The sequence below is a fragment of the Peromyscus leucopus genome, chromosome 11 (genome assembly GCF_004664715.2).
Source record: "Peromyscus leucopus breed LL Stock chromosome 11, UCI_PerLeu_2.1, whole genome shotgun sequence".
Lineage (NCBI taxonomy): Eukaryota > Metazoa > Chordata > Mammalia > Rodentia > Cricetidae > Peromyscus > Peromyscus leucopus.
The window spans coordinates 22,414,045-22,428,469 of NC_051072.1; the positions used below are offsets into that span (position 1 = coordinate 22,414,045).

Below are 14,425 nucleotides of genomic sequence, written 5' to 3' on the forward strand. Positions count from 1 at the left end.
TGATTTTTTTTTTTAGCAGCATTCCAGAGATCACATGGTCAACCCATGCTAATCTTCAAAGCAGTCATCTTAGGAAGACAAATATTTGTTCCTGTGATGAAACTGTTGCTCAATGTCACTGGAGAGTACTGTTCTCTTCTTGTGACTGATGTGACTTTATTTAGCATATAAGAAACAGTTTTGATTTCCTTTGAACCTGAAACAGTCATTCTTAGTATAAATCATCCTAATCAATTCAGAAAATTTCTAAATCAAAATCATCCTTCAATGAGCTCCAAATTTTATTTTCAAAAATGATTATGAAAAAAGGAGACAGAGTATACACATCAAATTCTGCTTCAAACAGATCAATATTTGTTTTGGAATGTGTGTTCTAAAAGATTATTTTGGTAAAACACAATCACAATGTGTTATTGCCATATTTATTTGTTAGCAAATAGTTTTTAGGCTTATAAAAATACATGTGTGCTTCATATGGAATCTGTAGTGTTGTGCTATGACACAAATCTTTGAATTTAGACAGAAATCATCCTGAGATGGATTTAACACAGGACTAACTTCACTCCATCATTTTTTTTTAAACTTTGTTACTCGTGTCTTTTATGTAAATCTTATAAGACTATGTAAATGTGCTTAGGCTGCAAACCAAAACATACTTTTCTGTTATTTTAAATGCTAATGCATTCATCTAGAATTTATAAGGCCAATTTAGATGGGGTTATCTAGTCATCAGATTCACTGGCTTGATCCTGCCCTCAAGCTGGACTTTGGAAAAATACTGAGAAAACAGTCTTTTTCTGTGCTATTATTTAAAGATGCATATTTAGTGTTGAGATAAGTCAATGTTGCTAAGCTGAATGTTATAAAATGTGGTTACCTGAAAGAAATGATGTCTGTGTGATTTGAGTATGCTCTGGCCATCATCATGGCCAGGTCATTGGCTTCTGATCCACTGTTCACCAAGAAAATGACCTGATGGGGCAAGAAAGACACATGACTTAATACTTTTAGATCCCTATTCTCAGTTCATGAAATATTGCTAAATGCTATGTATTCCAGCTTCTACTAAAGAGAATTCCCTTCAGGTCAGCTTCTGCTTCTGATCACTTCTCCCTTTTAACTACTAAATAAATTCTGTATCCCTCCCTTGAACAGCTGTTGAGTGCTAACAAAACTGACTAAGAGGTTGACTCATTTGCAAAAATCTGAGCTTTTAGTAGACTTAATTGATGAGCTACAAAATGTGAAGACAGGAAGACTTTCTGAGAGGTTCACAGTGGTCAGTAGCAGAGAATATCATGAATGAGGTCTTTTGGTTCCCACACCTAATCCATTCCACTTAATTCTGAAGGCATGGAATGAGGCAGGGCCCCAGCCTAGCAACCTCAAGGGGTTATCCCGGTTGGATGTTGCTGTACAACTGTGGAAACAAAATGCATCTCAGTCTGAACAAAACAAAGAGAAGAACTGAAGAGGTCCAACTCCTCCAGGCAGGAACAAGGAGGCATGCATTAATGGTTTAGTCCAATTACTCCATTTCTACTCTGCCATGAGATCTGGATCTGAACACAGAGATGGCCATTCCAAATTTCTTTTTTTTAAAATTCTGTATAACATAGTAAATGGAATATTGAGATGATAGAGTAAAATAATAACTAAAACCACATATTGAGCACTAATCTGGGACACACACACACTTATATACTCATTTAATGCCTGCATCTAAATCTTGGCAAACATCTTTAGATGTCAGTTCAGTGGGATGTCAGTTCAGTGTTAACTTTAATTCATTTCAGATGCAGAAAATATCTCAATCAGTTAAAACATCTAAGCGCATTTTAGACAAATGTTATTTATAAGGAAAGGCCTCACTCTTTATAAGAGAAGAAATGAAAATAACTTTTCAGAAACAATGTTGAACAAAGAGAAGGAAATTTCTTGAAAATGCCAAGGAGCATCTGTAGGACTGGGATTCCTAAGAGAGATTTCTGTAAAGATATAAAGAGGTGACCAAGGAGAGGGGACTCAGCAGGGACACTTGTGAACATTGGATTGTTTAATCAGCAGCTTAGAGATTCTTTTCTTCAGCTTGAGCACTTTTAGGTATCGCTATCTGCTCATCACGGCAGACTACCAATGTCCAGACCAAATACCTTGAGCCCACAGGTCACTGTCCTTGTGAGCTGGGAGCACTGAGCACTCTACCTTAAGAGGCTCAGGAAGAAGAGCTGAAAGTTTCTCTGCGTATTCGTGCATTTGAGGGTGGAAGAAGACAGAGCTTGTATGCCACAGGCGGTCCATCTGTGTTTGTGCCACAGCAGTTACCTTCCTGGAGAAACACAAAATTAGTCAAGCGCACACCATCAGCAGGTATGTTCTCTCCCCTGGGTCACTGAAACTGGACCTTTGTCTACTTCTTCAACAGTGTCAGGAGGCAGGTTTCATATGTGGACTCCACTACTCTCATTGGAGCAGTGATCAGTGGTGATGAATATTTTGTAACACTGAAGTGTCATTCTTTAAGAATCAGTTTAACCTTTCAGATGAGAAGGCGCATAATGAAGGCAGGTGGCAACTAAAGGCAGTTAAACATGTGGGGCCCAAATAGGAAGGTCTTGAGAAGATGGAGAAAGGTGATTGAACTTGATCTATAAATGGCAGCAGTGCCTTAAGTTTGATTCACACCAATTCTGCTTGCTATTAATATCAAATACATCTAAAAATTAGTTCAATGGTTGAATAATTTTGAAATTTATCAGGCTAAACAAATTTTTCTATGTGGGACTTGCTAGTGCCTTTGCTTGGCATACTGCTGCTCTCTAAGAAGGCGGGAGGAGCAGTTCATAGTGTGTCATATTCTTATCTTTTCCTGGAACTCTTTCCATGGAACAACTCCTGTGGTTATCACTTCCACAAAGCTTACTTAAGAAAATTGTAAAATGTCATTGACTTTTTGAAGAGACAAGATCCTTGACAGCATTGCTGATAGAAGTAAATCTAAGAGCCACATGACATGTAGAATGGAGGGGGCATGGATTACTGGTAATGTGGTGGCCAGCTAGGTGGGCAAGGTTGTCTTCCTCTGGAGAGCAGAAGAGCTCTGAAAACACTTGTGTAAATGAGAATTGTGGGAAGAGTTGCCCTGAGGACGAGGGAGTTTTGGTGGAGGCCTTAGATCTATGGCATCAGGTTGGCTGTAGGAAATGAAAAGGAGGAAAACCTCAAAGACAACTTTGACTTTCTTGCCTTGAATGCTGGGCAAATTCCAGGAATAACTGAGGGACAGTCAGGTTTCCAGCAGATGGATCACATGTGTGTGTGTTTCTTGAATAAGTGATTATGTGAATAAAATAGTTTTGTGGAGAAGATGGATTTAGTCTTAGAATATGTTGGGATGGGAGATATCCTGCATGGTATTGAGGAATGTGGGACATCATGATGCCCTCTCTGAGTATATGCAACTTAGTATTGAGTCTTGGTGAGGGGCCAAGGCTGAAGATACCAAATTGGATAAAGCTGTTGAAAATGTAACTAAATAAACAGGTCAGGAGGGTGGCAGTAAAGGAATGTGGTGCAATGGTGAGAGGAAAAAAGCAGAAAGAAGAAGAAGAGAGAAGAGATGAAGATAGAACTAGAATCCTCAGAGTCAGGGTCATTAGATGCTGTACAAAGGTCAAGAGAGTGAGTAAGAACTGTCTACTGCTAGGAACATAGTCAGTGCCTGGAGGATTCTGCTCATGATGCTTTCTGCTGTCAGGAACATTTGTACTTCACTTTAAGGGGCTTCTGAAATTTAGCTTGGATGCTCATTAGGACTTGCACCTCCCAAAAACAGAAGGGGAAAGAATAGGAAGTAGAAAAGGAGAAGGCTGAGTGTGGGTGCCTGAGTCATATCTCTTCTCCTTTTAGCAGGTGCAGGAGAGTTCTCTCGGCCCTTGCTTTGAAAGGAAGGCCTCAGACCATTCAAATTATTTTGTCTATCCTGCTTTCCACACTATTCTATATATGAAATATATATATAAAATTATATATACATATATAAATGTTAAGTTCATCTCCACATTCTTTTTAAAAAATTTTTATTTAAAATTTATTGTCATGGGGTCCATCACCAAATTCTTAAGGGCCAGAGAGAACAGACCATCGACAGTTCAGGAAGCGCTACAAAAGAAGAGGCAGAAAGATAGTAAGAGTCAGAAATCCAGAAGTCAGCTGTGAAACAGCCTATCCTAGAAATGGCTGCAAAATCACGGGCAGAACAATGGCAACATCACTGACCTTGTTAACATGGATGGGGGAAATTTCCCTGGGTCCCACCCCTAGAAAAAGGACTACAGGCAGCCTGGGAGCTGCTGGGAGAAGGAGAATTAGCCTCTACCAGGGATGAGCCCCCTTACTGGTTGCCCAATGCTGAGTGATCAGCTCTGAAACTGTATACACGTAAACAACACAATGAAATAAGCAGATTGTGTTCATATACATGTGTGCACATCCATTTCTACCTAACAAATATAATAATAATAAAAAAGAGGCTATCAACTTGAGAGTGGGCAGAGTGTGGGAAAGGTCTGAAGAGAGGGTGGTTGGGAGGGGTTGGGGTGGAAAGGGAAGGGAAAGTGATGTAGTCCTCTTTCAGTTAAGAACACTTGAAAAAGCATCATATCTATTAATAAAATAGCATATTATATAATAAAAGTTAAAAAAAAATGTAATGGCCACATAGAAACCCAGAGGATTAGGGAGGAATGTACTGAAAGCGTGTATGTGTGGGAGAGCTGGTCAAGGCTTTAGACAGTCTCAACTTTATTTCACACATTTCTAACTAGGGTTGCATCTCTCTGTTGCAAGTGCATTCCTCATCCACCTCTCAGAGTCCGCAAACATGATCCATCATGGATTTAGCAGTTACTTCTCATGGCTCATACTTCATGCCCTGCACCTCTCTCTGTGTTTGCCTGACAGCCGTCTGCCGCCCGTTCCTTTCCTCAGTGTGTGGATCACTGTCTTGGCAAAGTTTTTTCCATCACGAAACACACAGAGAGACACTGAATCACGTGGTGCCTGCCATGCTGTGTGTGCGCAAGAGGAATGATCAAAGCTCCCATCAGCAAGGAAAAAAGGACAGAATCAAGTTTTTTTTTTTTTTTTAAGTTTTTTTTTTTCCTTACAGAGGAAGGCACGTAGGTCCACGTCAGCACAGACTGTAGCATACATAATTTAAAGTCAGAATATATAAATCAAGGATTCTAAGTGACACGAATAATCATTTTCCTTGTTCTTCTGGAGTGCAACCGCCCCCCTTCCTCCCGTGGATTTTAAGGTTACTCACGGGTGGCAGTGACCAACACTAACAGTTACAATCCCAGAGAAGAAGTCCAGGTATCTGTTTCCCTCTGAGTCAAAGAGCCACTCCATGTGTCCCTGATGGAGCAGCAAAGGCTTCTGGAAATACGCTGTTTCCACAGGAGAAAGGTGCTTCTTATGAATCTCCAGGGCACGGCTGTAGGGAAGGGACTACAGATAGACAGATTAAAATTTGCTTTCTTATTTCTGGTCCTACAGGATGAAGAGCAGACCAGTATACCAGGGCTTCACCCCTTAGGGGCCCAAACACATGACTGACTGCTGGGCAGGCTTACAAATAGGCACATTACCCAATGTGTTCTGAAAAATTGAAGTCCTTTCTGTTTAGCAGGTAACATTTCTTATTATGTTCCATTTTATTTATGATTTTTTCCCTAGCATGTTCTTGAAGAAAGGGGTTGGAATTCCCATCTCTCCATGGAGAAAACTTAGAAATAAGTGGTTAAATTAATGCCATTTTTGCCCCTATAGGTTTATGAAAATAAAAAAAAAAAAAACCAAACGTAAATAAATGGCTGGCCGTGGCGGTACACACTTCTAATTCTAGCACTTGGGGCCAGAGGCAGGTGGGTCTCTGTGAGTTCCAGGACAGCCAGGGCTACATAGAGAGAGCCTGCCTCAAATAAAAACAAAATAAACAAAAACTAAATCAATGAAGTGAGTATGATGTTGGCCATTGAATTCAGGGCTTTGTGCATGCTAGGTCAGGGCTTGACCACTGAGCTTCAGACCAAAGTTTTCTTTCTCTGAATATATTTATCTCTCTCTCTCTCTCTCTCTCTCTCTCTCTCTCTCTCTCTCTCTCTCTCTCTGTGTCCAGATGCACAGGCATGTGCAGTGTGTGCACAGGTTGTGTATGTGCGTGGAGGCCAATGGTCAATGTTGAGTATCTTCTTCAATTGTTCTTCACCTTCATTTCTGGAGACAGGACCTCCCACTGAACCTGGATCTCACTGATTCTGCTAAGAGGGCTAGCTGGCAGGCCCTAGCAGTCCCCAGTCTCTGTTTTCCCAGTGCCACTGGGATTACAAACATCTGCTGCCGTGCCCAGAATTTTATGTGGTGGCTGGGGATCTGAATTCAGGCCCTATACTTCCTAGTCAAAACTTGATTCACTGAGCTGAATAACCCACCATGGTTTAGATAATAAAACTGCTCCCAACATCTTCAAGTTTTTTTTCCCATTGCTGTAATAAAAAAATGGCAAACGTGTCATAAGACTGGGCATGAGGAGTTCACAGCTTTAATCCTAGCACTTAGAAGGCAGAGATAGGAGGATCTCTGTGAGTCTAAGTTCAGCCTGGTCCACAAAGGGAGTTCCAGGATAGCCAGGACTACATAAAGAGACACTATCTCAAAAACCAAAACCCAGAAAAACAAAAACAAAAGAGCACAAACAAAAGCAACGTAAAGAGAGTTTCTTTTGGGTCACAGTTCAGGTTCAGTCTGTCATGCTGGAAAGCTGTAGTGGTAGAAAATTGACAGAGCTGGTCACGTGGTACCCGCAACCATGAAACAGAACAACGAGTGCATATGCTCAGTCAGCTTTCTACTCTTTATTCAGTCCAGTACCCCAAGCTCAGGGAATGTTCCCACTCACAATTAAGATGGGAATTTTTCCACAACAGTTAATGGTATCAAGATAATTCCCCATGGGCATGCAAGAGGGCTGTTTTGCAGGTGATTTTAGATTCTACCAAGGTGACAACACTAACCATCACACCTATGTCTTCCTTTTGTAGAGAGCTCCTGATTATTGACTTTAATATATGGGTCCAACAATTACGATATAGAACAAAAGGATTGTTGTGTGTGTGAGAGAGGAGGAGGAAAAGAGACATAAAGAGGAGAAATCATTATTAATCTAACAACAGGAAAGTATGCTTTTTGATGGGGAGAACTAAGGAAGATCATGTGATGCTTTGATATTTATAAATTAAGATAACAACATTTTAAAAAAGAAAATAAGTGATTTCACACTCTTGACCTGAGTGACCCGAGTGTATCCCTGCCATGCGCGCGCGCGTGTGTGTGTGTGTGTGTGTGTGTGTGTGTGTGTGTGTGTGTGTGTGTGATCTTGTAGTAGTCCTTTCTTGTGCTTTCTGTCTCTCAGTCTCCCATATGCTTAACAGTTGATATGTAACTAGTAAATAGTGTAAGAAGGCTTCACATACTCCCTAACACCTAAAGAATAGGATATCTAGGACAAAACTGTTGACTTACAAAGCAGGGTTATTTGTGGGTCCTTTTAGGGGAACAACTTTGGAAGTCTTGAGGTCTCCCAAGGGAGACCTTTTTTCTTTTCTGAAAGCCCGAGTCTTACCTGGTATTTCTCAGGTGAGAAGTCACATGATGGCATGCTGGGCTTTGTATGAAGAGTGAGCCTGGATACAGATATCCAGGAAGCACCTACTGAAATGAAGTGAGTTAGGATCTTCAACTAAAGACGACTTAGATCTCGTTGTGTCAATCACTTATAGTTACCTGAATCAATTAGGCAATTTTGTTTCTTAGTTTAATAAAATCACATTAGTTTGATTTTAACACTGGGATATCTCAATAATGCATTTTCTGGAGGAAAGATGCTTGAATCTAGTACAAAAAGATAAGGAGGGTAAGGAAGTAGCAATCTTTCCCCCACACAGCCCCTCTCACAAGCTTAGAGACTTCAGTTCAAGCTAACCCTACTTTTCTTTTTCTTTTCTTCAGAGCTGAGGACTGAACCCAGGGCCTTGTGCTTGCTAGGCAAGCGCTCTACCATTGAGCAGAATCCCCAACCCCCAACCCCACTTTTCATTGACTAAATATTTATCATCAGAAGGCAATGCAGCCTGCAGTGGATGTCCATCCACTTTGTTAATAAATGTGTTTTCTAAGCTCTGAGTTGCTTAGTTACTGAACTCCATTGTGTGGTCCAGTGCCTGATACCTGGGTGACTCTCCATACATGAAATTCATTGCCATTGGCTGTTCTAGTAGGGAACAAGTAGAAATGGGTGTTAGGTGATGGGCTGTATTAATACCTGCAAACAGGTCTGTAGGGTACCACCCTCTCCTTAGGAAAGGGCCACCAAGCTAAGACTGCTGACAAGGGAGAAAGATTGGGAAGGAAGAATCATTAAATTCTTAAGAGTTAGCAGAGACTTTTAGGCTGGGAAGTGGTATTGAAATTCTTATGTGTAAGCCAAAGGTGTTATAGTCACCCTGGTGTTCAAGTTCACCATGCTTGTTAGAAGAACAAGAATGAAACTGCAAGCTGTTGACTCCCAGCCTCGGATTCTTTTTCTGCTCACCTTTTCTTGACAGCATAGACTTTGACCTCTCCTATAAGTGGGAAGGTACAATGCAGTTAGAGACTATCAGAGCAGGTATCTAGAGTCTTTATGAGTACTCGTGGAAGAGAATGCTTCCAATTTTGAAGATTTGAAGTCAATTTTAAGGTAATTTCATAGTTGGAAAGAACTGAGGAAGTGATACCTCTGAAACAGCATGAAGCTTTGATGGTATGAAGGACAGCTGATGTTGTGTGACTGTGAAGTCACAGTCTCGAGAAACTCAATGAGCAATGTGTTTCTAAATGAATCACAGATGTAATAACTGTGCATGTATTTTCTTTCAAAATCCCATTCATTTTCTTTTTCTGCTCCAAATAATCACTGATGTCATGAATTTGCTCTTACTTTAAAAGTAAGTGGCTTTTGGTTATCTATGCACAAGAATGACAGGAAAAAAAGATAGCTTAAGTTTTCTGAGAATTTCATCTTCTGAAAGCTTTTTATTGTGTACCTCTGTGCTAGTCACTCTCCCGAAATGGAGAAAAAAGGGTGTTTCTGAGAATTCAAAATCCCTTTATTCTGCCAGTCTTATGTTCTTATCTGTAAAATTGGAGTTGCCCAATGAAGAGGTTGTAAGTTCATTGATTATATGGCTGTAAGAGTTAAGGAAAGAGAAAAAGGGAAGAGAGTTGGTGGAAAAGACTTGGCAAAGAAAAGCTGCAATTTTAAATAGTCAAGGCAGACTCACTCACTCACTCACTCATTCAACAAAGGATGAAGCAAGGGTTCTAAGTGAAATCCATAAATGCATTAAAGAGAAAAGGAAAAATGGATAAAAGGAAGATAAGAAGTAAAGAAGGAAGAAAGAGGAATAAGCAAATAAAAAGAAAAAAAGAAGTATTCCATAAGTAAATTGCATCTATATAATACTTGGAAAATCTTTCTTGACATACTTCCCTTCTCAATAAACAAACTTTACAAGTCATAATGAAAATCAATAAATAAAAATAAATTAAAACCCTTATTTGTTAGAAAAATGAAAATCAACATGTCTCCAGAAGTAATTGCATTTGTTGGGTAAAACAGCCTGTGTTTTGAGTATGCTGTGACAGTTGGGCATTGATAAAGTTTCTCATTGGTTCTAGTATATGTGCACATATATATAAACATGTAGGTGTGCACAAGGAGTGTGTGGGGGAGGGGGTTGGGTTAAAGATGCTAAATTACAAGTCCTCTGTGAACTGGTGTTTTTATGAATATGTACTTTTATGTATCTGTTTTGTTGTGTTTACTTATCTGAAATCGTCTTTTTAGACTGAACACAGATGGTAGCGCTGATTTTCACCACTTCATCTCACACAGACAACTCCAGACATTACCATGGAATTGAATTTGGAGAACAATACCAATCATATAATAAATACCAAGTAGGCAATTGGATTTAACTCCCCAGCTTTCTCATTTTTAGAGTTCCACAGCTTAAACTTTGTTTTCTTTCCTCAAAATCACAGTATTAAAAAGGGAAAATCTAGAGGGCAAGGTAGTAAGAGAACTAAATCTTTTACAGGCATTTGGGAATTCTCAGGGAATCCTTTTTTCCTGAAGTGATTTTTCAGCTAAGGAGGAATATTTATCTATAGTCTTTACCCTTGACATTAAAAAAAGTGTTACAAGAGCTTGGCAACACACAATGCACTCCATGTGGTGTGACATCTCCAAGTATGATTTATGGCTTATTTCTGCAGGGCATCTTTTGGGTAACTTTAAATACACACATCCTATTTTCTACCTGATCTGATAGTTAGGATAGACAATGAGTTGGGAAATCATCTATCCGCTGTCACTGAGGCAGTGAAAGACTGACATGCTGTCTGCCAAGGAAGCCTGCTGATGCTACATCGGGATATGGAGGTGCAAGGGACAAGTCTCTCTCTCTCTCTCTCTCTCTCTCTCTCTCTCTCTCTCTCTCTCTCTCTCTCTCTCATTTGCTCTCTCTGCACTGGGGTGCTGGTTATCAGACTGAAGAGTGGTCTCCTTGTCCTGCCACTGTTCTGCAGCAGGAAGACAATGTTGTTGCTTGTTCTCTACTACCCACTCCTCCGCGAGACCACCACACCTGTTTCTCTGCCCTATGCTGAGTGAAAGGATAACCAAGCTAGATGTGCACCTCTCACCAGCAAAGCCACTGTGAGAAGGTTCCTTCTAGAATTCATGGCTCCTCCTGGCTCACCTTCTTTGACTTCTGTTCATGCTCAATTCTGTGTATTACCTTTATTGTTTCAGACCCCCTTCCTTCCTCCGTGGCCTTTTAAGCCTTTTGCTGGAGTAAAACAGAAGCAGTTGCTGTTGGTTGTGCACATGCAAAAACTCTAGCTGATTTGGCAGCTGGGAGGTGTTCCTTACAGTCCTTTTGGGATCAGCTTTCTCTGAGATCAGCCTAGGATGTTAGTGAGGGGCCTGATAATCAGGATAACTCTATTTACTTGTTTTCTTTGAGAAGTTTTTCCAGAAGTTGTGTGTTGGGGGAGTTCGTCAGTGGGTAATGGACATCATCCATGTAGTCTCCTGTGTGCCCTTCCTTTGGGTGAGAGGAAAGGTGTCAAAACAGCACATTGGAGCATAATCTCCACCTCCCTGAAAATGCTATGAAGTCTGGAACTTTAGCTAGTAGAAAAGATGCAGCTTTAAGGTGTTTTCTGCTCTTGCTGTGGTGACCGGCCTGAGATAAAGCCAGTCAAACTTCCAGCACAATTGAGGGAGGAGCTCCAAAGCTCTGCCTCAGTCGGAGGAGATATTGGCAGTTGATGGCTGTTGAGGAAGAGAGAATCACTCTTGGGTTCAGTCTTTGATTTGTGGCCTTTGAGGAAATGGACTCTAGTAAGGTTCTCATGACCCAGTGGATGGCCACATTCCTATGTACGTATGGATAGTACTAACTGGATTCAATATTATTAAAAACAACAAAAAATAAAAAAAATGGCTATGGGAGGAGATGATGTTGGGGGGGGCACTTGGGGGAGTGGGATGTAAGTAATGGTGGATGAATGTGATTAATATACATTGAATAAATGGAGGGAAATTTCAAAGAACAAAAATATTTAAAAATGTATTTCCACTCTGTGTTGAAAATGAATTATTTCCATAACTATATATGCATCTTTAGACCAGAATGACTATATGAATCAAGGCAGGTAAGGCTAAATAATTTACATGTTCCAATACCACACAGTAAATACACAGGCTTCAGAGGAGGATTGTGACTTACTTTATGGTTTTACACATCAAAACGCTTAAAGCATATGACCTCTTTATTTACCCTAGATGCCTCACTTTACTTTTCTATCTCCCTTTCCTTCATTTCTTCCTTTTATATTTGACTTGTTTTTTCTGTTCATTCTTGTCTCACCTGTGGAATATGCAAGAATGGACTTTGCTTGCTCATTGTGACTATGTCTGTAATACTAAGACACACTTAGTAGATGCCTAAGTATTTTGAATATTTTGCACATACCATGCATACATGAAGAGTGTTCAATGTGTGTGCTTGGATGAACAAACATAAGCATACACATATATGTACAAGGTAAGCAAGTAGGCATAGGGCTTTCAAGAGTCTTTGGAGGGCTAGGGAAAGAACAGGGATTAAAATCTATGTGGCATGAGTGTGTAAGATTATCTTCATAGGGGGCTGGAGACACGGCTCAGCAGTTAAGAGCACCGACTGCTCTTCCAGAGGACCCGGGTTCAATTCCCAGCACCCACATGGCAGCTCACAACTGTTTATGACTCCAAAATCTGACACCCTCACACAGACATATATGCAGGCAAAACCACCAATGCACATCAAATAAAAATAAATAAATTGTTTAAAAAAGATTGTCTTAGCTGGGCGGAGGTGGCACACACCTTTAATCCCAGCACTTGGGAGGCAGAGCCAGGCGGATCTCTGTCAGTTTGAGGCCAGCCTGGTCTACAGAGTGAGTTCTAGGACAGGCTCCAAAGCTACACAGAGAAACACTGTCTCAAAAAACAAAAACAAAACAAAAAATAAACAAACAAACAAACAAAAAAAGATTGTCTTCATAGTTTTCTTGATAGAATGTAGGGTCTCCAATAAATTGATTACGACTTCCAAAAAGCAACTGGAGACGACTATAAAGTATCACCTCTCTTAAGTCAGAATGGCTTATATCAAAAAGGCAAGCTAAGCAAAACAACAAACAAATATTGTTGAGGCTGTAGAGAAAGGACATTCTTACGTGCCATTATTTGGAATGTAAATTAGGATAGCTGTTATAGGAAACAGCATGGAGATTTCTCAAAAACTTAAAGATGGATCTAACACCTGATTCAGCTGTCTCATTTCTTGTTTTATACCCAAAGGAAAAGAAACCAATATATTCCATGCTTATGTTTATTGTGGCACTATTCACTATAGATAAGATATGGAATCAAAGAAGTGCCTATCTGGATGAAGAAATAGAAAGATTGAGCAAAGATAATGTGGTGAATATGCATAATAACATATTATTCAGCCATGAAAAGAATCAAGTCCTGTCATTTGCAGAAAAATGATTGGACCTGGGGGACATTATGTTAAGCAAAACATGTTAATCAAAGCAAAAAGAAGGACTTCATGTTCTTTATATATGAAAGCTAAAATAGTTTATGTCAAAGAAGAAGAGTGTAGAAGAGTGATTACTAGAGTCTGGAAGGATATAAGGAGCAATAACTAAATGAGTCATGTAACATTCTAGTGTTTGAGTCACATAACATCCTAGGACTGATTCTAGTGTTCTGTGGCACAGTAGATTTTTGGGTTACAGTAACATGTTGTATGTGTTACAAAAAACTAGAAGAGAGGAGGTGTCTTAGCTACTATTCTATTGCTACAAAGAAACACCATGACCAAGATAATCCTTTAAAAAAAGCATTTAATTGGGGGCTTGCTTTCAGTTTCAGAGGGTTAGCCCATGATCAATCATGGCAGGAAGCAGACAGGCATGGTGCTGGGGTAATAGCTGAGAGCTTTATATTCTGATCCACAGGAGCAGGCAGAGAGAATGACACTGGGCCTAGCATGTGCTTTTAAAACCTTTCAAAGCCCACTCCCAGTGATGCAACTTCTCCAATAAGGTCACACCTCCTAGTCCTTCCTAAACAATTCCACTCCCTGGTGACTAAGTATTCAAATATATGAGCCAATGGGGGCCATCCTCATTCAAACCACCACAGGAGGCCAGAAGCTCCAAACACAAAAACTCGTCAGGAGATGGGAATGCTAATCATCCTGACTTGATCATGACACATTAGTTACATGTATCACATTACCACAATATACTCAATAAGCATGCACAATTACTGTGTCAAATAAAAACAGAAAGATTAGAAGTTAAAAAAGGGAAGCCGGGCGGTGGTGGCGCACGCCTTTAATCCCAGCACTCGGGAGGCAGAGCCAGGGGGATCTCTGTGAGTTCGAGGCCAGCCTGGGCTACCAAGTGAGCTCCAGGAAAGGCGCAAAGCTACACAGAGAAACCCTGTCTCGAAAAAACAAAAAAACAAAACAAAACAAAAGTTAAAAAAGGGAACCAATAGAGCAAAAGCTTTGTAGGCACCATGCCTCATCTGCTACCACCATTAAGCCAGCTCCACCATCCTAGAGTTTCAGTTGCAGAAAAGGGAACTTGAAGGCATTTTCTCTCACTTTGTCTGTAGCTAGTAATTCCAGTGTAGTTTGCCCCATACTTACTTCATGTACAATTTATCTCTGTCTGAGAAATGGAGTTA

At 40.2% G+C, this 14,425-nt stretch overlaps 1 protein-coding gene across 2 annotated transcripts in view; it reads right to left on the minus strand.

Moving 5' to 3' along the window:
- The window catches only part of Agxt2 (alanine--glyoxylate aminotransferase 2), a 41,162-nt gene that overhangs the window by 25,721 nt on the left and 1,016 nt on the right, over nt 1-14,425 (minus strand). Inside the window, exons 2-5 of one of the 2 annotated variants that reach the window (XM_037209388.1) lie at nt 7,688-7,773; nt 5,330-5,514; nt 2,206-2,329; nt 878-972 (exon numbers count right to left, since the gene is read on the minus strand). In XM_037209388.1, coding sequence (XP_037065283.1) covers nt 878-972; nt 2,206-2,329; nt 5,330-5,514; nt 7,688-7,773 — 490 coding nt within the window. Of the gene's footprint in view, nt 1-877; nt 973-2,205; nt 2,330-5,329; nt 5,515-7,687; nt 7,777-14,425 lie in introns of both variants that reach the window. The other variant, XM_028895080.2, reaches the window with a different exon arrangement.